Source organism: Furipterus horrens, unplaced genomic scaffold (assembly GCF_987537825.1).
Source record: "Furipterus horrens unplaced genomic scaffold, mFurHor1.1.pri manual_scaffold_3, whole genome shotgun sequence".
Taxonomy (NCBI): Eukaryota; Metazoa; Chordata; class Mammalia; order Chiroptera; family Furipteridae; genus Furipterus; species Furipterus horrens.
Genome location: NW_028327173.1, coordinates 204126258 through 204150142, shown reverse-complemented (window position 1 = coordinate 204150142; position 23885 = coordinate 204126258). Strand labels below are relative to the sequence as shown.

The 23885-nt window shown below is 45.2% G+C and overlaps 1 protein-coding gene across 2 annotated transcripts; it reads right to left on the bottom strand.

Moving 5' to 3' along the window:
• Positions 1-844: 844 nt before the first annotated feature.
• On the bottom strand, positions 845-2466 carry LYSET (lysosomal enzyme trafficking factor). Of its 2 annotated transcripts, none has more exons than XM_090271333.1 (2): positions 2392-2466; positions 845-1515 (listed from the first exon to the last, which is right to left on the bottom strand). In XM_090271333.1, exon 2 carries the CDS (start codon positions 1497-1499, stop codon positions 1104-1106), a length of 396 nt encoding a protein of 131 aa, XP_090127459.1. In that variant the 5' UTR covers positions 1500-1515; positions 2392-2466; the 3' UTR covers positions 845-1103. The 2 variants fall into 2 exon arrangements, with proteins under 2 accessions (XP_090127459.1, XP_090127458.1); XM_090271332.1 differs by lacking the exon at positions 2392-2466 and adding an exon at positions 1956-2385.
• Positions 2467-23885: the final 21419 nt, after the last annotated feature.

Here is a 23885-nt window from a genome sequence, read left to right as displayed (position 1 = left end):
ACTTCTCCAGCTCAGTGTCCTCATCTGTAAAACCTAGATAATTGTTAGCTCATAGGGTTGTTGCGTTAAGTGAGTTAATTCATGTTAAGGTTCTCAGCACAGGGCCCAGCTGACTAAGCACCAAGAAATGTTGATAATTAAAATCTGTCAGTGTGAAACACTTCTCTGGTATTAATGACATAACTGTAAAAATATTTCTTGATCTCACCCCAAAAAGAAAGAAATCCTAAAATCTCGTATTTCCATCTTTTTAGTTATTCGTATTCATACCAGACATGAGGTAGTAAGTACAAATGCACAGGAGGAAGTACAAGGATTACATCTTCATGCAACTAACCTTTCGCCTGAGGACCAGCTCATAGGCTAGAGAGTATCAGGATGACGACTGGGCAGCCCCGTTTAGGGAGCTATCTACCACACATCTGACAGGCACTGGGCCAAATATTTTCACTGAACCCCTTGTTCCCATATTCTTTGTGTACGTTAGCCTTCTCAACATTCAAACATTTAGTCTCTTCTCCAGATTTTTTTTTAAGTCTGTACCATTAATAATGGTAGTTAAGTAATAATGCCAGCAGCATTACCAAAAGGAGGAATAAATTCTGCATATCAAGACAGCAATCACTTCAATAATTTTATACCGATTTCTCACAAGCATAAATAGTTGGCTCACTCACAGAAGGATGAACTGGTGTTTCAGTTTGAAGAATTTTAAAGCAAGCCAAGTAACTGTATAAAATTTAAATTTCATGACCATGTTTGGACCTTCATACATGTTAAACACAATGGAAATGTTCATAGTCATTTTCCCCCCCAAGAAAAAAATTTCTGAACCATCACTATGTTTCACAGTAGAATAAAAATAACAGACACGATTTTACTTCCAAAATCTGAAGTCATCAACATGATTTTGTAGTATTGTATCTCAGGCTTTAGCTAAAAATTCATTATTATTCAGATAAAGATAGCCGCCTAGTCACATTTTTTTAAAAAGCCTCTGCCCCACCACAACTTCCTGAGATCTGTGAAAAACTGCAGTCTTGTGATAAGGTTCCATTTGTACCAGCAGTTTTGTAATCATATGGAAAAAATGGTGACTGATTTTATGTGTCAATCAATTGCAGTCTGCTGATCTGATTAGAAGCCTTGACAAATGCCTGGTGGCGATTGCAAATAACTGCCACGCATATGGGAATAATACAGTAGCCCACCGTTTTGGGGTCAGCTCTTGTACAAGAATATAGGAACAAAAACATCTGTAGGTAAGGTATCAGAAAAATAATTGTCCAAAACCAAAATGGCAAGGAGAGCAACCGAGCTTTCAAGGAGTGTGTCCATGTGGTTCCTTCAAGGGGCTCATCCGGGTGCTGCTGGATGTGCTCCAAGGCCAGTCTGTTGTAAGTCTCATTGATTTCAAAAACGTAGTAAAACGCTGCTGCACTTGCCAACAGGTACAATCCCACTCCAATCCATCCCATCCGCTGGCGGAAATTCATCATTCTCCATGCTCTGTGCCTTCAAATTCAAAAAGTTAAAAAATACATTTAGGGTCTAGTAATGCTGCAAGGGCAACTATTCCAAAAGTACTTCCTTTATTTCTAATGAGTTCTAAAATACCCTACTGCTGCATTTACGGTTTAAGATAAAATTACATTTATTAAGACGTAAACAACTTACAGGTTGCTGTTTCATGTAAGTTACGAGAAAGTATAAAAAGTTTCAGTATATATTGACTCTGCTTTAATGTGAATCCCACTGAATAAATCACTCTAATCTGGCTTAAATAGGTCCAGGATGCCTCCCGTTAAGAGACTAGAATTAAAGTGGTTTCCTACGGAACATTTCACTTTCACAGTTAAAATACTTCTGACTTAATAGTATTGCTTCAGACGTGAACACTTGGTCCTACAAGCCAAACCAATATCGGGGCCCCCCAGTAACTCTTAAACACTTACAATGGTCCCGAGAATCTTCCTGTTCCCACAGCAAGCGTTAAAGAGTCACTCAGTTCTGAATAATCGGGTAGCTTTGGCATGTCAGAGAAAGCCACCATAAAAGAAATCGCCGGAGTCACCGGCTGGGAGAATGGTGAACGCGATCAGCCCGGAGCATGAGCTAGTTGTGATTAAGCACGGCGTGAGTGCGGAGGGTCACGCGGCCGCTCGGCCCCAGTTGCCGCTCCCGGAGCCCCCAACCTATGTCACCCGGCCCAGCCGGGAGATTCCCTAGCTGACCCCGCCCCCTGTCACGCTGCAGCGCCCGCGGGCCGCGACCAGGGCTGCGCGCGGGCGGCCCCAGGCCCGGGCCTCTCCGCCTTGCAGCACCGGGATTCCAGCGCCGGGCAGCGGCCACCGGCCGAGCCTGCCGAGATGGGCAGGCCCCGGATCTCACCTTCCTGTCCGGGTTGGCCCGCCCGCTCGCCGTCCCGGATGCAGCCACAGTCGGGGCTTCCGGCTCGGCCCGGAAGCACGGTCGCCCCGCCCCGAAAGGTCCTCCCTCGTGACGTCAGAGAGGCCTGCCCCCCCCCACGCGGCACCGCCCCCTCGGGCACGCCCCCAACAGCTCCAGCTGGGACGGGGCTGGCGCGTGCGTGCAGGTGGGCGGATGTCTGGGCCTGGCCACCTGTGAGCCTCTCCGGCCTTGGCACCCGTGCCTGGCTCGCGACTCTGATCGCCCAATCGCTCCTCGCCGGAGAGAGAACCGCGGCGACCAGGCGGTCCGCTAGTCCTCCGTCGCGCCTCTGCAGAGCTCCGGGTTGCCCTCTCCTGTTCTTGTCCGAGTGGAAGAGTGGCCACCCTCCCGCTCCTCGGGCCTGGCCTCCTGGGAAGCGTCGGGAGCTGTCCCTGGCGCTGCAGCCACTGGCGGCGGACACAGACATGGGCAGCTAGATAACGACGGGGCGCCCGAGGCTGAGGAGGGGGTTAAGATGGGTGCTTTGCCGCGGTGGGGCGCCCTGGCATCGCCGGCCGGTTAGGGTACGAGGGGCTTACCGAGCCCTGGGTCCTCGCTTGACACCTACAACCGACCTGACCGCTTTGTCCTCGCAGGACCTGGAACTCGGGACGTTGAGGGGACTTATCTGGGGGACTTCGAAAGAATACTATGAGTTGCGATGGATGCCCCCAACAAACTGGAAGTTAAATAGATTGTTTTGGGCATCATGACGCTGAGGCTGTTAGAAGCCGGGTGTAGGGGGGTGGATAGGAATCCTCGGAAAGCGCTGTGGATTGCCAGCATCCCCCAGCCCTGAAATGTGGCAGAAATCGAGGAGACTGTGCGGTAGGCTTAGCTCCCTTAGGCGAGTAGACTCCTCTGGAGGAGGTTCTAGAGCAGCGGTTCTCAACCTGCGGGTCGCGACCCTTTGGGGGTCGAACGACCCTTTCACAGGGGTCACCTAAGACCATCGGAAAACACATATATAATTACCTATTGTTTTTGTGATTAATCACTATGCTTTAATTATGTTCAATTTGTAACAATGAAAATACATCCTGCATATCAGATATTTACATTATGATTCAAAACAGCAGCAAAATTACAGTTACGAAGTAGAAACAAAAATAATTTTATGGTTGGGGGTCCCCACAACACGAGGAACTGTATTCAAGGGTCGCGGCAATAGGAAGGTTGAGAACCACTGGTCTAGAGGGAGGGGAACAGAAATGTAGCTTTAATAGGGCTCACCCGGGAGACACACGGAAAAAGGGGCTTCTGGACAGTGACCTTTAAGCCCCCTGACCCAGATAATGAATTATTAAGCAGATTAACAGAATTTTTAGGAGAGGACGTGACATTGGTTGAGTTGACATGAGCTTTTGGGTGTGGAAACGACCCTTTTGACCTAGACCAGGACATGATCCCAGAAATAAGGGCCCACATGTTGGCATAAGCATTAGATGAGGCTCTTCAGCCTGCCCTGCAATACTTGAAATACAGAAAGCTGAGGGTATTCTCGGGCAGCGGTCCTCCAGAACCTGAAGAAGAATTATTTAAATCCCGCCTGTTTCACACTACTCGATGACGAAGCCATGGCAGGTGTCAGATGCAGAGAACAGAAGGTGATTGCCAGAGAGACTTAGAGGCCCAGCATATGATGTTAGTTGTGTCCTCAAGATAAACAATCTTTTCATCACAGTCCCTAAGTGCCTGCAGACTCTTCAGCAGGTTTTTGGGGTTATTGATAATCCTGGGGAGTTGCAGATGAAATACCTGACCACTTAGCAGGATGAAGAAAAACTGCTTACATACCAAGGCAGGTAGAACAAGGAGCAATTGAGAGAGAGGTTGTGAACCAGGCCCACCTGGACTAAATCATTGCTGGAGCGTCAACATTTGCAGGAAGCCTGCTCTACCAGAGGACCAGCGGCCCCTGGCTTATTGGAGGTACTGGCACTGATAAGGGATGAAGAGGCAGCTGAGAGGGCCCTTCCGAGGCAGGATTAGAGAGGCATTTCAGCTGAATGTTAGGAACCCAGAATCATGACCATGAGCAGAGCAAGGAGGTAGAACAATACATATACTCCTGTGACAGACATCAACCAAGCCCTACCTTGTGATGCTAAGCAGGTAACTAATTTTTGTACAGTTCTCAGTGGAAATCCCTCACCATTTTTGTGCCTATTTAATACAGCAGTCCCGCTCTATATCTCAGTTCACTTATCGCGGCCTCACTGTATCGCGGGATTTTTTAAATATTATATTTAATTACCGCGGATTTTTCTCTATATCATGGGATTTTGCGGTACTGTATACGTATGTTAAAGTTACATAGGTTTAAGAGTGTAGAATATGTTTAAGAACATAAGTAGTGTTTATAAAAGTGTGGGAAAGGTTAATAAGGGAGTGGGAAAGGTTAATAAGGGGCTGGGAACGGTTTATAAGTGTGTGGGAAGGGTTTATAAAGCCTTAAAATATATATGAATACTAAAATAAATGTAAGGTTCCTACTTCGAGGATGTTCACCTACCGCGGGGGGGGGGGGGGGCGGGGGGCCTAGAACGTACTACCCGCGGTAAGTGAGGGAACACTGTATCTCCAAGTGTGTCATTGACTAGGAAGGCTGTATGTGGCTCTGCGCTGGCATTTATGTATTTAAACTCACTTGTGAAGTTTTTAGCGTACAAAATTGCACAGACGGCCTGTCACTGCGTATGTGTAGTGCTCTGAGGAGAATCAAGGGGGCAGGTGCCTCTGCTGACCTGACCTTGTGGAGATGTCCGCTTGTGCGGTAACAGGTGCAGGTGCAGCACGTCAGATGGGATAACGTATCATAATTTTTAGGTGTGTATTGCCCTCCATTTATGATGAAGATTGTGAGCAGTGGTTAAGGTATTTTCTGTATGAGCCAGAATTTTACTGATTCTGTGCAGTCAAAACGAGAGGCAGAGCTAACTGCTCAGGTTAACTTTGCAGCTGCCGTGTCCAGCCCGAGGTTCCTGATGTGTGGCATCGGAACATCTAGGGCTCAATGTCACTTTACTGGGTGTGATAAAATTATAGGTATGGACTTATAAATAAAGGAATGCTGATGAAATGGCCTCTTTTGTCTGTTTGGTTTATATCAAATTTCCAAAAGAGATTTTATCGGAACAAAGGGTTCCAAAAGCTTGAATCTGAAAAGCACTGGATTTACACAATCTTAGTCCCTAAGCGAGATTGCTGGAGGGAGCTACTGAAGGACGGGGAATGAAAAGACAGAACACAAATTAACACACGTAGTAGGTGAGTACATTGATGCATCAGTGCGTTGCTTTGAAGGGTTTCCCAGCTAATAAGTGCAGGGCCTGGATTTACACTCAGGCAGTCTATTTCCAGAGTCCTTGTTCTTAATCTGTTCTATGATTTAGTTCTTACAGAAACCTGTGAGAAACACTGTCATTGCTCCTGTTTTACAGATGAAAGCCTTGAGGCTCAGGAAACCTGAGCCAGGTGCAAGGGCACATGCCTGACGTGTGTCTGATAAGAGCTCTTCTCAAGGTGTTCTGACATGTGTACTTGATAAACACTACATCATTGTCAACATGGCAGTTATGTTTACGAAGTCATGTGAATAACCTCTGTTCTTTAAAAGCTATGTTCCAACATGAACAATGAAACCCAAAAATACTATAACTAGTTGTGTTGGGATGATAAGGATGATTTAGGGTTTTGTTTGTTTCCTAAATGTGTTTTTAAAAATAAATATGCAAAGGAAGTGCTCAAAAAGCTAAAGGAAGTTGGCATTTCAAAAGCACACAGGAACGAGCCTGAAAGAGCTCCCACTGGCGAAATCTACAATTAGAGCAACAAAATTGGATTATAATCCAAAAAATAAAATAAATGTCTACAAGTTCATGCTGATAAAAAGAAATGAATAAATAAATATGAGAGAAGAGTCAAATTTTACTTACAGAATAATTTTAAATCACTTATGTGGATCCTGCCCCCTTCAGAAGATACAATTTATTCCCTGCCACCCTTACGTGTGGGCCGAATTTAAAAATAATGGATGGGCTTGGCACGGGCGGCTGGGAACCGGAAGTCATGGAGGATGAACTGCTGGGCACCCGTGCACTCGTTTGTCTCTCGTGGACCTTGTGGCGGTTGGGCCGTGGCAGGAGGGCCCAGCCCAGACCTTTTGCATGCCCTGGGGGGTGGAGGGGCTCCTGGCCATGTTCCCTGTCCTGGGAGCCACAGGGGTGGCCAGTAGGTCGCACCAGTTGTTAGTCTGTGACTGGAGTGGAGAGGGTGTTAGCCTAAGTCAAAAAGAAAAAGAATTGGGGTGAATAGGAATAGCGTGTGGAAAGGAAAAATAGTAACTTTTCAGTGAAGAAACCGGCAAGGGCTAAGCATGGCTAGGTGATCAGGGTTAATTTAACATGAGTGCTTCATCATGTGGACAGCATCTATCCCTCATACCGTATGATGACAAGGACTCTTCACCTCTGGCGTTCTTCCTCAAAACCCACAACCCAGTCTAATCATGAGGAAAACACCAGACAAGCCCAGATTGAGGGATGGTCTACACAATACCTGATTGACACTCCTTAAAACTGTCCAGATCATGAAAAACAAGGAAAGACTGAAAAACTATCCCAGACCAGAGGAGACTACGGAGAGAAGGCAACTAAATGTGACGTGGTATTCTGGAAGGAATTTTGGAACAGATAAAAGACATTAGTGAAAAGTGGCATCAAGTATAGTCTGAACTTTAGTTGACAGTAATATATCAATGTTGTTTTCTTGAAGGTGACAAATATACCATGGTAATCTAAGAGGTTAAGGGTAAACTAGGTGAGTATACAACAACTCTATTATCTTTGGAACTTTTCTGTAAGTCTAAAACTATTCTAAAATAAGATACTCGTTGAAATACATGCATAGATACATACATACATATGGACGCCAGCCAGTGAAGTAAGTGAGTAGGAAGTTAAATGGGCCCCCCACTCCCGCTTTCCTAAATGTGGTTATTCATCTAAACACCTCTAGGTGGCCGTAAGCACCCAAGTTAGGTCTCGGCCAGGCCGAAGCAAGGAAAAGGATTATTTCTTACATAGGTGGCATCCTACCTGACCCCCGTGAAAGACTGGAAAAAAATTTTAAGCGTTTATGTGGAAAAAAGTACTCACTCAATGAAGGACAGTGATTTCCTCTCTAGATCTGTGACACTGCTAGAATCTCAGCTTGTCAGAAAGGCCCCCCTTGGCAAATGGACTGATCTGTCTATGCGAGTGAGAACATTCTTAGCAATTCTGCCTCACTCCCAGCCAGAGCATTTCCTAACACTGGAAACTGGATGGCTTTAGAGATTAACTTCTGCAGGTCTGTTATTTCAAAGAGAATGACATTTAGGTCAAAAGTATTCTTTAGCCATCATGGGTTTCTTACTCACCCTCCTGTCTCTGCTACCAGCAAGCCTTGCTATGCTTTTAGAGGTGTTCATTTTCTTTCTTTCTTTATTTTTTAATTTATGTTTAGAGAGAAGGGAAGGGAGGGAGAAAGAGGGGGAGAGTAACATAGATGTGAGAAATGTTAATCGGTGGCCTCTCGCATGCCGCCAACCCGGGACCTGGCCTGCAACCCAGGCATGTGCCCTGACTGGGAATCAAACCAGCACCTTTCCGTTTGTGGGACGACGCCCAGCCCACTGAGCCAGACCAGCCAGGGCAGAGGTGTTCATTTTCTTGTCCACATTTGGGTTACCATTTAAACCAGACCAGTTTATTAAATAACTTAATTCAGTGTAAAGCAGGGTTTTTAGTCACAACCCTGAGAGGTAAGTTGGGAGTCAGAAGGATGCTCTAAATTAATAGAATATTGCGAAGGAGCCAACTGAGGCTCAGAGAAGGTGAGTTGCTTGCTCAAGGACACACAGCCGGTTAGTGACAGAGTCATACCTGAACCCAAATCTGAGCCTGCCTCTGGATTGCTCTGTGACCTGAAGTAAAGGCACTTATTCCTCTTAGACTGAAGCTTACTTATCTACAAAATCTATGGTCCCTTTTAGCTTTAAAACTGTGTGACTCAAAAGATCTGTCTTGCCGGCCAAGATGGAGGCATAGGTAGACATGCTTTCCCTCCTCTACAACCATAAAAAATACTACATCTACCTCAAAACAAAAACAATCAGAACTACTAGAAAATTAGATTGCATGGAAGTCCAACAAAGATCTAAAGAAGCAATACTCATCCAGACAGATAAGAGGGGCAGCACCGGGCTGGAGAGGACACGGTATGGCGGCGGTGGCAATGGCAGCAGCAAGGCAGTGGCTGTGGCCAGCCATCAGAAAGAGCAGTCACACATTATAAAAGCCAGGAGGAACACCTGGAGAGCAATTCCAGTCCCAGGCCAGACTGCGCCATTCACAGTGCCACTGCTGGGAAAATAAAGCTGTATTGCTTCTGACTGTGAAAACCAGTGAGGACTGGAGCGATGGAAGAAACTGCCTGTTTCTCATGAGTCTGTTTAAAGGCCCCCCATCCTGTCCTAGAACATCTGCAAACTCACCCACTCTGGGAACCATCACCAAGGCAACAGCTAGAGGGGTGCCAATTGTATATATGGGAAGTGGATGAAGTGATAGGAAAAGGGGTGAGTGCTGAGCAAGCGACATTATTCCCTGTCTGACCCCTCCCCCACATACAGCACCACAAAGTGGTGAAACAGGTCACGCCACACTGATGATACCTAAGGCTCTGCCCCTTACAATGTAACAGGTGCAACAGCTCTACCTAAGACACAGAGGCAAACACAGGAGCCTGTCAAGATGAGGAGACAGAGAAGTATGACCCAAAAGAGGGAAGAGATCAAGGTTCGGTGAAACAGGTCACGCCACACTGATGATACCTAAGGCTCTGCCCCTTACAATGTAACAGGTGCAACAGCTCTACCTAAGACACAGAGGCAAACACAGGAGCCTGTCAAGATGAGGAGACAGAGAAGTATGACCCAAAAGAGGGAAGAGATCAAGGTTCCAGTGGGAGAACTAAGTAACAAGGAGATAGCCAACCTAACAGACACTGAGTTCAAAATACTGGTGACAGTGATGCTTACAGACTTGATAGACATGGTGGAGTACAGCAAATGCATAAGGGAAGAAGTGAAGGCTATGCTAAGTGAAATGAAGGAAAATCCACACAAAACCAATGGTGAAGGGAAAAAAAACAGGGTTCAAACCAATGATTTGGAACATAAGGAAGAAATAAACATTCAACCGGTACAGAATGAAGAGACAAGAATTGAAAAATCCGGGGAGAGGCTTAGGAACCTCTGGGACAACTTGAAATGTACCAACATCCAAATCATATGGGTGCCAGAAGGAGAAGAGGAAGAGCAAGAAATTGAAAGCTTATGTGAAAAAATAATGAAGGAAAACTTCCCAAATTCAGTGAAGGAAATAGACATACAAGTGTAGGAAGCACAGAGAGTCCAAAACAAGCTAGGCCCAAAGAGGGCCACACCAAGACACATCATAACTAAAACGCCAAAGGTTAAAGATAAAGAGAATATTAAACACAGCAAGAGGAAAGAAGAGAGTTACCTACAAAGGAGTTCCTATAAGACTAGCAGCTAATTTCTCAAAAGAAACTTTGCAGGCAAGACGAGACTGGCAAGAAGTAGTCAAAGTGGTGGAAAGCGAGGGCCTACAACCAAGATTAACTCTACCCAGCAAAGCTATCATTTAGAACAGAAGGGCAGATAAAGTGCTTCCCTGACAAGGTAAAGCTAAAGGAGTTCATCATCACCAAGCCATTATTTTATGAAATGTTAAAGGGGTTTATTTACTATGAACAGTAAAATGACAACAAACTCATAACTATCAACAAATGAATCTTTAAAAAAATAAATAAGCAAACAACTAGAACAGGAACAGAACCATAGATATGGAGATCATATGGAGGGTTGTCAGTGGCCGGGGGGTGGGGGGAAGAATGGGGAGAAAGAAGCATAACTAGTAGGTACAAAATAGACAGGGGATGTTAAGAATAGTATAGGACCCTGGCTGCTGTGGCTCAGTGGATTGAGTGTCAGCCTGCAAGCCAAGTGTCACTGGTTCGATTCCCAGTCAGGGCACATGACTAGGTTGCAGGTCAGGTCCCCAGCTGGGGGTGCAAGTGAGAGGTAACCACACAGTGATGTTTCTCTCTCTCTCTTTCTCCTTTCCCCTCTCTCTAAAAATAAATAAATAAACAAACAAATAAATAAAAAGAAAAAGTAAAAAAAAAAAAAAAGAATAGTATAGGAGATGGAGAAGCCAAAGAACTTCTATTCGTGACCCATAGACATGAACTAAGTGTGTGTGTGTGTGGAGGGGGGGGGATTGCTGGAGGGAAGGGAGGTACTGGGCAGAAGGGGGCAAAGGGGAAAAAATTGTGACAACTGTAATAGCATAATCAATAAAACATACTTTAAAAAAAGAAAAAAAATATTTACAGACCTGGGAAAAAAATCTCTATTTGAATATCCTTAATTTAAAAACTGACTCTAAATTCTTAACATTCCTATATTTGTCACTTAACATGTGTTCCCAAATATTATCAGAATATCTTTTGATGAGTGTGCTTTCTAACTCCCTAACTAGATTCTGTTCCCCTCGATAACAAGGTGTATTATATCCCCATATAAGCCCAACATGGTGTTCTACACTTTAAAGATAGTACATATTTCTTAACTAATTAGTAGTGCTCCGGTGTGCCTTATGTATTATAATAATCATGGCTATCATTTGTTAAGCTCTTCCTATGTGCCAGGCATGTTGCTAAATGCTTTACATATATTACCTCATTTAATTTTAACTACAAACCTTGCGGGTATATTACTATTCCTAATCTCAAGTACGGAAACAGACCTTCGGATAGGTGAAGTGGCTTGCCCAGAGTCACACAGCTAGAGGTGACAGGCTTTGAACAAACCACTTCAAGGGTGGGTCTGAGTATGTGGAATACGGTCACTGGTAAGCCAGTTTCTGACCATATAACCTGAAATCCTATCTCTCACTGCTCCCAGCTGTCTCCTTCCAAAAATAAATAATACAACCCAGATTATGCTGCCCTAGAGACCACACTGTTAGCCCCCCGACCTAGCAACCATAGCCCTCTTCCTCCTTTGTGTCTACAGCCAGATTTGTTCACCCACTTTACAGAACTGTGAATTTCATGGGAAACCCAGTCTCTGCCGGAAGTGAGGGTGGTAAATCTTGATTAGTTTAAGATGATTCTGTACCCTTTGCTTGTCTGAAGCATGGGCAAAGTATGCAGTTCTATCCAGTGAAATATGAGCAGCAGTTTTTTAAAATCTTTATTTATGTGAACATGGTCCAGCCCCACCATTTTCTAACTCTGACTTCCCACAAGTTTATTAATACTTGCTGGGCTTTGGTTTCTTAAAGTGAAAATGGAGGTAATAATGGCACTTCCTTGCAGAGTCATTGTGAAAACCGAATGAATGAATAACGTAAAGTTCAGAGAACTGTACCTGCTACCCACTAAATACTCAACAAACAGCGGTTGTATTTCATCTCTATTGCCGTACAGCGAATTACCCCCCAAACGTAGTGGCTGAAAACTAATAGTCATTTTCCCTCAGCTTCTTTGAATCAAAACCCGGAGAGCAGCTTAGCTGGGAGGTTCTGGCTCTCTGACAGGCTGCAACAGAGGTGTGCGCCAGGACTGTGGCCATCTCTTGGAGATCGTCCAAGCTCCCCACGAGGCCTCCCCACCAGCTGCCCCATGACAGGGAGCTGACTTCCACCGGAAACCAGCAGTCCAAGAGAAGGTGAGAGAACACCCAAGCCAGAAGCCACAGTCTTTTTATAATCTTATCTCAAGGGTGACATCCCATTACTTCTATCATGTTCTGCTCATTAGAAGCCAGTCAATAAATCCAGCCCAAGGGAAGGAGATTACACCAGGATGTGAAGTCCAGGTGAGAATCTTGGGGGGCTGAGAATCTTCGGAGGCCATCTGGGAGGCTGGCCACACCAGCTATTTTGTGTGTATATATATATATATTTGTATATGTGTGTTTGTGTGTGTGTGAACAGATCTATAGTTTTGTTACTTCTACTTGATATTAAGTAAAATTCTTCTATTAGATCCAAGTTAAAAGAAAAAAAAAACCCTCCATGTATCAGAGTAATAAACACCGGGTTGTTCTGTCCGCAGGCTGCCATGGGCCCTCGTAGATTTTACAACCGACATGCGTTCAGCTTTTTAGAGTACTACAGGCATAATTACCTCCTCAGTCTCCCTCTCCTCCAAGCAGTAAATGCCCAGCTGCCTCTCAGTTTCCAGCTCCCTTCTGATCTCACCCCCCTTCCCTTGGAGTGCCCTTTAAGGAGAAGCAATGACCTCCAAGCCCCTGACACACCCGTCCTCCTGGGGGTGGGAGAAGACTTACCTTTTACCAACCAGCTCTGGCTTCTCAGAAGCTGCCCTCACTCGGCAACAAAAGCCTTTAAAATGTGCCTTTCTTTTATCTAATGTATGCCATTTATAAAAACGTATTCTAAGAAACTAAGTAAGAGTGTTCGCAAAGAATGGGCTAAAAGAGGTTCCCTTGCAATACTTTTTACCACTGTGGGAACAAATGGTCATCTTATAAATGCCTAATAATATGTGAGAAGTGGAGTGAATGGTGCCTGCCCAAAGGACTATCTAGACACTTTAAAGCCATTGAAACAAAATTGTATTGGGTGAAACAATATGTACTTGCCATTTTTTATAGGTCGAACTAGGTGCATTTTGGTAATTTTATATGGTTCAACCTAATAGAAGGATATCTGTTGGCATATAAATAGGCTTACAACAATATTTATGGACTGATCTCATTTTCGTGTTCACTAACACCCATAAGCATATCTGTGAAGAAAAATGTCTGGAAGAACATACACCAAATGTTAACAGTAGTTATCTCTGGGTGGCAGAATTATGAGTAATTTTATCCTTTTTCTTTTTCTTTTTTTAAATGAAGTTTCTGCTCTTTTCCAGTGAATACTTCCTACTGCTATAATGTTTACAGATTCTTAAATAAAACAAAACGAACCATAAGAGATAAATTCCAAGAGGCAAACCCTACTCTCGTATATGTTATTAGTAATTTATAATTCCGTAAGCAAAGCGGGGGCTGAACAACTTCTCCAAAGAGAGTCCATGTCCCCGTGGGAGCCAGTGGGAGGGGATTCATCCTAGACGAGGAGAATGGCCCAGCCTGGAACGCTCAAAAGACAGACTTTTTCTCTAAGTGACCGATCCCCATTTGTGATTGGTTGAGACCAGAGCAGCTGAAGAAGTGTGCACACGCTACAAGCTGTCTGACTAGACTCTTGCTTTTCTCTCCAGCGTCCATTCTGCCTTCTTCCAGCAATACCCGCTTCTTACTGGGGGATCCTCTCCCCCATAGCTCAGCCAGAGTTTGGAATGGGTCGACGGCCTAGGCCTAAAGAATCGGTGAGTCCCGAAGTGGGCGTAACACAGGATCAGAGCTGCTGAAGCTCAAACCCCATTCCTGAGCTTCCTCTCTCAGCCTTTCTGTTGAATTTGAATTATTATTTTTTATTTTTTTATTTATTGATTAGTTTAGAGAGAAAGAGGGGGAAAGAGAGAGAGAGAGAAACACATCAATTTGTTGTTCCACTTATGCATTCATTGGTTGATTCTTGTATGTGCCCTGACCAGGGATTGAACCCACAACTTTGGCGTATCGGGATGACGCTCTAACCAACTGAGTTACCTGGCCAGGTCCTGTGTTGAATTTCAAATTGTTCTGAGCACTCATTTTTATTGTGTGATTATTCCATTTTTATTAGTTTTCACTCTTGGCTGTATTGCTATTACTACCTAGTAACTATTACTGCTTAACTAATCACCCCACAACTTAGTGGTTTATAACAACAATAATCATTTATTATCTCTCACGATTTCTTTGGGTCAGGAGTTCAGACAAGGCTTCGTGGGGATGCGTCCTCTGTGACATGCTCTCTGGGGCCTCAGCTAGAAGACTCCAAGGCAGTGGGGCTAGAACCGCCTGAAGCCTAGGCACTCACTTGTTTGCCCATCGGCGCTGGGGTCAGCTCAGGGCCGAGCTGGGGGACCACCGCCTGCCAGAGTGCAGCATTTTGCCTGCCAGGCCTTTCCTGTGGCCTGGACTTCCTTGCAACATAGCAGTTGGGTTCCGAGGGCAAACCTGCCAAGAGTCTGGATCCTTGTTTACGGCCCAGCTCCAGAAGTCACAGAGCATCACTCTGCTGCTCTCACGTCCCCGGTCAGGCCCCTGCCCCACCCAGACTTAAGGGAAGGGCAGAGATCCCACTGCTGTGACCGGGAGTAATTGGAAAAGGCAGCCTGTCTCAATGGCTCATTATCCTTTATCACCACTCTTAGAATAGCGGTTCCAGTTTTTTTGTCTGTTTGATTTTACTTTACTGTTTCAGTGTTCCACTGTTTCCTCCCTTCCTGGGGCTGTTGCCCCCAGTCAGATTCATCCCTTGGGCGAGGCAGCTGGAGGGTTGTCTGAGCCCCTCACCTGGAGGCAAGCCATAGGGTCTGTATCTTACGATGTTCATGTCCCATCGATAGGTAGCCCCACATCCGAGTTTCCTTTCTGTTTGTTTGTTCTTTCCTGTTGAAAACTTTTCTAAATTGAGTCTGAGAAAATGTGTTGTGGATTCTCAAAACTGTGAGGCTCCTTAGCTATCAATTCCCATCATTTGTTTGTTTGTTTTAATAGAGAGGGAAAGTGAGGGGGAGGGAGAGAAGGAGAGAAACATCAATGTGAGAGAGAGGCATCAATCGGTTGCCTGTTACATGTGTGACCGGGGACCAAACCTGCAACCCAGTCATGTGCCCTGACCAGGAATTGAACTGGCAACCCTTTGGTTTGTGAGAGGATGTCCAGCTCCCTGAGTCATACCTGGCAGGGCTCTATTCTCACTCAATGTGGGGCATGAAATAGCTGATGGTACTCGAGTTTTCACGAGTGGGGCTGTAGGCCTCACCACCAGATGACAGAACAGCACTCAGCCCTGACTGTCGGTAGCTAAGGTCTTCCTTCTCAAAGTCACTTTCTCCGGGCAATGACCCTTAGATCTCCTTCCCTCCTGCCATTTGAGAAGCCAGATGGGAAAAAGGCCCCTGGCAGCTCTTGGAAGGCAGACTCTCCTTCCTTGTCAGGAGCCTCACCTGCATCCTACCCCATATCTCACATCCCTGAGTCAGGAGCGTCTCTGGTTCAAGGTCAACTTGTCTCGAGACTAAACCTGCCATCTCCTGCCAAGGTAGGTAGCTCAGGCTGGGGTGGAGCTCTGGATGTCCTACAGTTCCTTATATCTGACTTTCAGTCAAACTGTCTGCATGCTCCCTGTGGCCGCTATAACAAATTACCATAAACTTGGTGGCTTAAAACAATAAATATGTATTCTCTTACAAGTCTGGGGGCTCCAAGTCCAAAACCAGTTTCACTGGTCCCAAATCCAAGTGTGGGCAGGGTCACGCTCTCTCTGGAGGCTCTGAGGGAATATCCATTCCTCGCCTCCTCAGCTTGGTGGCCGCTGGCATTCCTTGGCTTGCGGTCTCATCCGCGCAATCTTTAAGGCCATTTATTAATCTCTCTCTGCCCCATTTTCTCTCAGCCTTTTCCTCTGTGTCTGAGTCAAATCCCCCTCTGCCTTCCTTTTCTAAGGACACGTGATTACATTTATGACCCACCTGGGTAATCCAGGATAATCTCTCCTCAGGATTCTTAATCACACCTGCAAAGTCCCTTTTTTTCAAGGAAGGTAACATTCACAGGTTCCAGGGATTAGTAGGACCTGACATCTTTGGAGTCACTGCACAACCTATTACACCTGCTCTCTTTAGTCCCAGGTCCTGGCCACACCTGTTCTGTCTCCAGTACCTTGCATGCTTTTTGGAAATTCTGTGAAGGGTGCAGATTTACCTTCAGTTGCCCCTGTCTTCGGGGACTTACAGTGCAGCTGCCTCTCTGCTCTCCTGGGGTCAGTTACCATTCCTTCAAAACTGCCCCATAGTCCAAAAATGTGTGAACACCTTGCAATCATCTGAATGTTTATCCCCCCTCCACCAAAAATGTATATATGTTGAAGTCCTAACCCCCAAAGCTGGTGGTGTCAGGAAGTGGGGCCTTTGGGAAACACCTAGACCAGAAGGGTAGCACCCTCAGGAGTGGAATTAGTGCCCTTGTCAAAGCGGCCCCAGAGAGATCCTAGCCCTTCCCTCCACATAAGGATATGGGAAGTCTTTGCCCCAGAAGAGGTTGCTTCCCCAATCACTGTGACACCCTTATCTTGGACTCCAGTCTCTGGAACAATGAGAAATAACTTTCTGTTGTTTCTCAGCCACCCAATCCTACGCTGCCTGCACAGACTACGACATGTCTCTCTTCAACGGCAGTCACAGTCCCCTTCTCCTTCTGGTGGGCTTACATCTGTTTCAGTTCTTGACTGTCATTTTGGATGAGTTTCAGGTGGAGAGAGAGATAAACATATGTGTTTAACAGACAGTGTTTAACCAAATATCTCTCCATGGCTTTTAAATATTTTTACAAATAGTTTTATTGCTTCTTCCATTTATTACAATATTATATGCAAAATTTAAAAATAGTCCCATACTCAGGGCAAGCAGACAGGCCAGTAGAAATCACACTGCTTACCTAAAAGCAATGGTCAAAATTCGAGTCTACCATTATAATATATCTTTTTTAATGCGTGGACAGGTTTTTGTTTTTTGTTTTTTTTTTTCTTTTATTGATTCTAGGGAGGGGGGAAGAGATGGAGAAAGAGAAGGAGAGAAACATTGATGTGAGAGAGAAACATCAATTTGTTGCCTCTTGTGCACACACCGACCAGGAACCAAACCCACAACCCAGGCATGTGCCTTAACAGGGAATCAAACTGGCAACCTTTCCAGTTGCAGGATGACACCCAACCAACTGAGCCGCACAAGCCAGGGAACCCTTATAATATTTTAAAAGCATATCCCAAACATTATGGCATTCATTTCTACATACTTCAGTACCTACCTCTTAAAAGTAGCCCTGTTCTGAGACAGAATCATGGAGACAGAGTGTGTTTTGATGATTGCCAGATGGGAGGGGGTTGTGGGGGAATGGGTGAGGGGACTAAGAAGTACAAATAGGCAGTTACAGAATAGCCATGGGGGTGTAAGTACAGTACAGGAAATGGAGAAGCCAAACAACTTATATGTATGACCCACGGACATGAACAATGGTGGGGGCATTGCCTGTGGGATGCTGGGTGGAGGGGGGCAAAGGGGGAAAATCAGGGCAACTGTAACAGCATAAGCAATAAAATATAATTTAAAAATAAAATGTCTACTTACCCTTAAACAATAAAAATAAAAATAACCCTGTTCACCCTAGCTGGGCCGCTCAGTTGGTTGGGCCCGGCGGCTGGCGGACCACCCCTCTACCTGCTCTGCGACTGGGACTTTGAAAACCACATTCCAGATTCCTTGGCCACAGCCCATCTAGAGAAAGACAGGGAGGAAGAGGGAGGGGACATCTGCCCTGCTGCTTGACCCTCCTGTCCTTGTCCTCTCACAACAGTGGGCAGTTCCAGCCCCCAGACCCCTTCAGCACCTAGAAACATGCTCCCTTGCTCCGTCTCCCGTGGGCCAGCAGCAGTGTCTTCCTGATGGGCTGATTGGTGACTGGGTCATCTCCAATGATTGTCCCGGGTTAGGAGCCTCTGGCTGTGAGACCCCCTCCCATCCTAGCGTGCGCTTTGGCCCTCAGGGGCCCTGGAGCAGTTCAGGGAGGCACCTACAGAGAGCAGCCACAGCGGGACAGAACAATCTTGTGGCATCGCTGGGTGTTGTCCCTGCTGGGCAGTCCCTGGGGAGTCCCTGACTCCTTCCTGGGTGCAGAGGACTGAGGCGTCTGTATTTAGAGTTTCCAGGCGGAAGCTGCGGAGGCTCCAGCACCACCCCAGGCTCTCCTTGTCTCACACACAGCCCCCCACCCCAGTCCCTCTGCATAAAAGCCCTACTCTTTCTTTCCCTGGTGGACACTAATGGGCCAGTAAAACCGGCCACTAAGTCATAACCCATTGAACAACCGGCTTCTTTGTCTCTGAGGGCCGGATGGACTCACTCCCCATCTGCTACAGGAAAGAGAAGGGAAATGTTTGGGAATATTTGCTCAGGGGTACGTGTTCTCTTTCTGGGTTGGGTTGAATCTTTCCAAGGCAGGAAAAAAGGGAGAAAAACAAAGCTGTTAAATTTCCATATTTAAAAAGCTCATACGCTGCCTCAGCTTTTAGCTAAAATAAACTAGAAACAGCAAACAGAAAGTCATGAACTTCAAATTTCCACCTTTAATCAACCTGATAATTGATGAATCTGAATCCCTGGGAGTCACTGGTGTGTGGCTTAATGAGGGAAAGATGTAGTTTCTACTTTGGGGGGGGGGGTTTGGGGGAGGAGATGGCAATAATGGACCATTATTTGTGTCACCGACATTATCATTGTTAACTTTTATTTTGAATAATAAAATCCTTTTTAAGCATCTGTCCATTTTTTAATGAGCCAAATAATTTAATTATGCACCCCCCAAATATAATACAGAAAACACTTAAATAGAGTTTAATGCAACTTCTTTATTGTTTCTTTAGACCACACTCTCTGCTAACGCACACTTTCACAAGTTGGATGGCAGGAGGCGAGAGCTGTGAAATCCATCCCTCCTAGGATGTGCAGTTCCGTTGCCGCCATTCTCTGTTTGAACTCCCGGGACGTGTTTGCCTCTGATGAAACGGCACACCGATTCATCTGCCATGAATACGACCTTAATCCACATGGAAAAGCAGGGTTTAAAATTGTGAAACAGCACTTGGTTCTAGGGATGGCCACCCAGATGATCCAAAAATGAAAACACAGCAGTTAAAACTTTTGATCAAACTCACAGACCCCCTGGAATCTGCCCACATACCCAACCTGAAAATTACCCCCTGAGTTACGTGGAGGGAGGATTAGAAAGAAAAAGAGATTGTGCAGTGGCCACATGCAGGGGCCTGGAGGTATCCATCCACTGCCGACCTGCAGAAACAGCATAGGAAGACTCCAGCGGATGGAAAGAAGGAGGGGTGAGCTTCCAAGGACAAGTGGAGACACCTCCTACATGTTTGCAAAACAGGTGGCCTCTTCCAGGAAGCCTGGTACAATCCTGGTCAGAGTGGGACTCCTGGAAGTTAACAACATAAGATTGCCTTTCCACAGTGCTCCCTTGAAACTTGAGCTGCAAATTTATCAAAAAAAGTTAAAAACGAGTGCAGTGTGAAAAACCAAACAAACAAACAAAAAACAATTAACAATGCTTTCCTCTCAAGAGTAGGAAGGAAGCAGTCAAGGAACTTCTTTCCACCCTAGTATACTTTGTGGGTTGTTAACATAAGCATGTATCGTTTATTTTAGAATTCATTTTGTTAAATAATAAAGAGCACCTCAACCTTCTCAGGCCAATACTGCGCAGAGCGAATGGCAGCTCCACATCCTGGATTTTCCGGCTCAGCACCAAAGTCTGTAGAATAGCCGTGACCGGTGTGGCTCAGCTGGTTGGGCATCACCCAGCAGAGTGAAAGGTTTGATTGCTGGTCAGGGTACATGCCTGGGTTGCGTGTTCTGTCTGCAGTAGGGATGCGTACCAGAGGCAACCCACTGATGTTTCTCTCTCTCACATGGATGTTTCTTTCTCTCCCTCTCTTCCTCCCTCCCTTCCTCTCTCTCTAAAAATAAATAAAATCTTTAAAACAGAATAGCCTTAGTACTTAAAGTATTTTTCACAGTAATGATACAAACATCTTAATTTCTGTAGATCTTTGACTATTTAATATCTTTTTGTTTTTAACCTTTCAGTTACAGTTTACATTCAATATTATTCTGTATTAATTTCAGCTGTACTGGATAGTGGTTACCCAATCATGTGCCTTCACCATGAACTTCTGGATTTCTCTGCCCTTCTTTGACACATACATTTCCTTTCATGGACTAGAGTTGTAAGCACGCTTTGAGTGCAGCTCAGTAGTTCTTTTTTTCTTCAAGCGCATTAGGACATAAGCATTTCCCTCTCATTCAATAAAGAGCAGGTAAGCACCAACGTTTGAAAATATATTTTGGGGGGAGGTAGAAAAGGGTCAAGGGGGTCAATTATATGGTAATGGAGGGAGGCTTGACTTTGGATGATGAATACCAGTGCAATATACAGGTGCTGTATTATAGAATTGTACACTTGAAACTTACGTAAGCTTATTAACAAATGTCACCTCAGTAAATTTAATAAAATAAAAAATAAATTGCAAAAAAAATATAATGTAACATTTATGCCATTAACTTTTAAGAAGGAAGAGGTAATGAATTTACAGTAAATGTAAACACATTTTAATCACTTAGTTATCTTTTTGGGTGTGTTCTGTGAATAAGTACCTCATCTAATTAGGAGAATAGATCTTTAAAAAAAGAGAAGAAAATAGATTTTGGAGATGTTCTTTATCAATACATTACCTAAATTTTTCAAAATCTTCTTGTTTGAAAATCATCGGTCTCACAGGAAGTTGCAAACATAGCACAGAGCACCCTGTGTACTCTTAACCAGCTTCCCCTGATGGTGACATCTTACATAATAAAACACCATATCACAACCAGGAAACTGACATGGGGACAATCTACAGACCTTATTCCGATTTCACCAGGGTTTTTTTTTTTTTTTTGTGCACTTGTATGTCTGATGACCTCAATTTTATTGGAAAAGGTAGAGAAACCTACTTATCCCTGCTCTCCTGGTGAAGCTGGCAAAGAAACCCAGGTCTGTCTGTGTTGAAGCCTGCAGGAGCAGCGGGACATAAAAATTAAGAAATGACAGCTGAAACATTGAAAATTTAAACTTCAGCATTGTCGGAGGATTGGTTTTAGTAACCAGGAGATCCAGGCTTAGTTCTGACACTAACCATAGCAGGTTGGGCAAACTGTTAAATTTCTATCAGCTTCTGAGTGCTAGTCATAAAATAGGGGTGACCCGCACAGCACCCCCCCAACCCCAGCCAAGGCTATTTGTAATGTAGACACAATACCCACAGAAAGAAAAGTTTCTCTCTCTCTCTCTCATCTACACACACACTTGCGCGTGTGGGAGCACGCACGCACGCATACACACACACACACACACACACACACACACACACACACACACACATTATTTTAACCCCAGCCTTTAGCAGCCCTCCTAAAACTGTTCTGGTTGGGAAAACGAATAGAAACATCTGAATCTGGAGCTCAAAGGTTTAAGTTAATCAAGAATAGTGCAGTTACATTTTATGTCAACTTGAATTGTGGAAATCTGAAGTAATGTACAAATATGAATAAGGTCTCATTTTATGCCCCATAATTAAAAGAGAGAACCCCACCCAATTAAAAAATTAGTCAAGAATCCCTCCCTGTCAAAACCGGTGGACTGAGGATTTGTACACCGTTCATAACGTTGCCACAGGGTGGCGCCGGCGGCGTGGAGACCGCTGGTTGTTTAGTGCGGGTATCGTGTAACGGGACTTCCTGAGTTCATGTGGTCTTAGAAGCGCTGGGGCTGAAGAACGCATCGATTTGGTATAATCCCTCTTGCGGGAAGGTGAGCTGAGCTAAAGCGCTGGAAGAAAGCCAGGCACTGTGATTGCAGTTTTATCAATTTACGGGTGAGCCTTCTGCAAAATAACAGAGATGGTGCGGTCACAGTTCCATGGCAGCACAGCACTGCAATGGTTGTACGTTGTGCTCTGGGAAGCGTGCCTCCAGCCTTAGAGTCATTCTTATGGGTAAGTTATTCTTGAGTGATTGAATTTGAAATGATGCAAGTTTCTAGAAATCCATCCTCCTTAAATGTGAGCAATCAGATTCTGATCCCCAGTAGATCAGCTCTGCTGGAAAGGAAGACCGGCCCTCCCAGCCTGTCCCCGGAAACCCAATTTGCTCCAGGATGCAAGAGAAGAAACAGTTTTTTAAAGCTCCACTATGTGCTAGGCTATGGTTATCTGCCTTCTCTCGTTTCATCCTCACAGCTCTGCCTGGTTCTGTTACTCAGCCACCCACTCCCACAGCTGATCTTTTATCACTGTCTTTTACTTCCTGCAACAGATGAGGAAACTGAGGCTCAGAGAAGTTAAGTAATTTGCCCAACACCCCACAGCTGGCAGTCTGTAGAGCTGGGATTTGAACCTAGGTCATCTAGACACCGAAGCTTGCGTTGTTCCTGTGTACCCGGCGCCCCTAAGCTATGCTTGTGCTGTTACCTCTGCCATCAGAAGCTCGGCAGGAACGAGCAGATGTCCGTCGGTGATGAGGGTGGAGGGAAGGTATGTGTCAATGAGGTATCACTGCTCTTTCATAAATGGCTTCAATATTTGGAGAGGATGACTCTGAAGCTGGTTTTGGTGGAAGTAGTCGCACCCCCTCTCCAGACGCAATGTCACCATCCGCGCTTAGTGGTGTGTCTGTCAGTGTCTCAACCCGTGATTCACCTGTGAGATTCTGTTTCCGTTGAGTCAGCAGCCTTTTAATTTCATGGAGTCAAGGAGAGGCTGACGTAGGCAGGGCAGAAAGGGCAGGAATGGCAAATGCTTCCCGGTTTTCTTTGGGAAATTGTAACGCCATTCACTCACCCAATCTCCAAACACAGCTGACCAGGAGCGTGAGATCCTGGACGATGCGCCCGTTGCCAGAAAACAGGCCAGCACCTGATTGCCTTGTAAAACGGCATCATTCCGAAAGTAGGGTGGCTGCGTTCTTGATTAGAACGAAAGTAGAAACGCAATTCAACTTCCTATGTATGATTTTACGGGACATACACGCCATGGTTTTCTTTTCAAAATGTTTTGATATCTGTTATCTTAATTTCTCTGTGCACAACCTCCTTGTCTTGAACAAACTTTTATTATAGCACTCAGGCCCCGTAGTTAATGTTTAGTGTGTATGTCCATCTCTCCTGCCGGTTTATGACTCTCTTCAGGAAAGAGACCCTGCTATATTTTATGCATCTATAAAACCCTAGCACTTAACAAGGTATTGGCTAGGGCTTGTTTCGTTGCAAAAGACAGAAACCCACTGGATGCAATTTAAGCGAAAAGGGGGCTTTGTTTCTAGGAGACCCAGGGCAGGGGTGCAGCCACGTCTTGGAGGAACAGAAATCAAGTTCTCTTGCGGCTCCTCATCTCTCGCATCAGTCACATCAACCTCCTTTCCGCAGAGTGTCTTCCACTGCTTCCTGGTCCTCTAGGCTGAAAACCTGGCTGTCGGCACCGCCTAATAGACGTGCGACTTCTCCAGCCCTGCGCTGAAAGCTTTATCACACTCTCGGTCCCAATTTGCCAAGTCTCCAGGGATCGAGA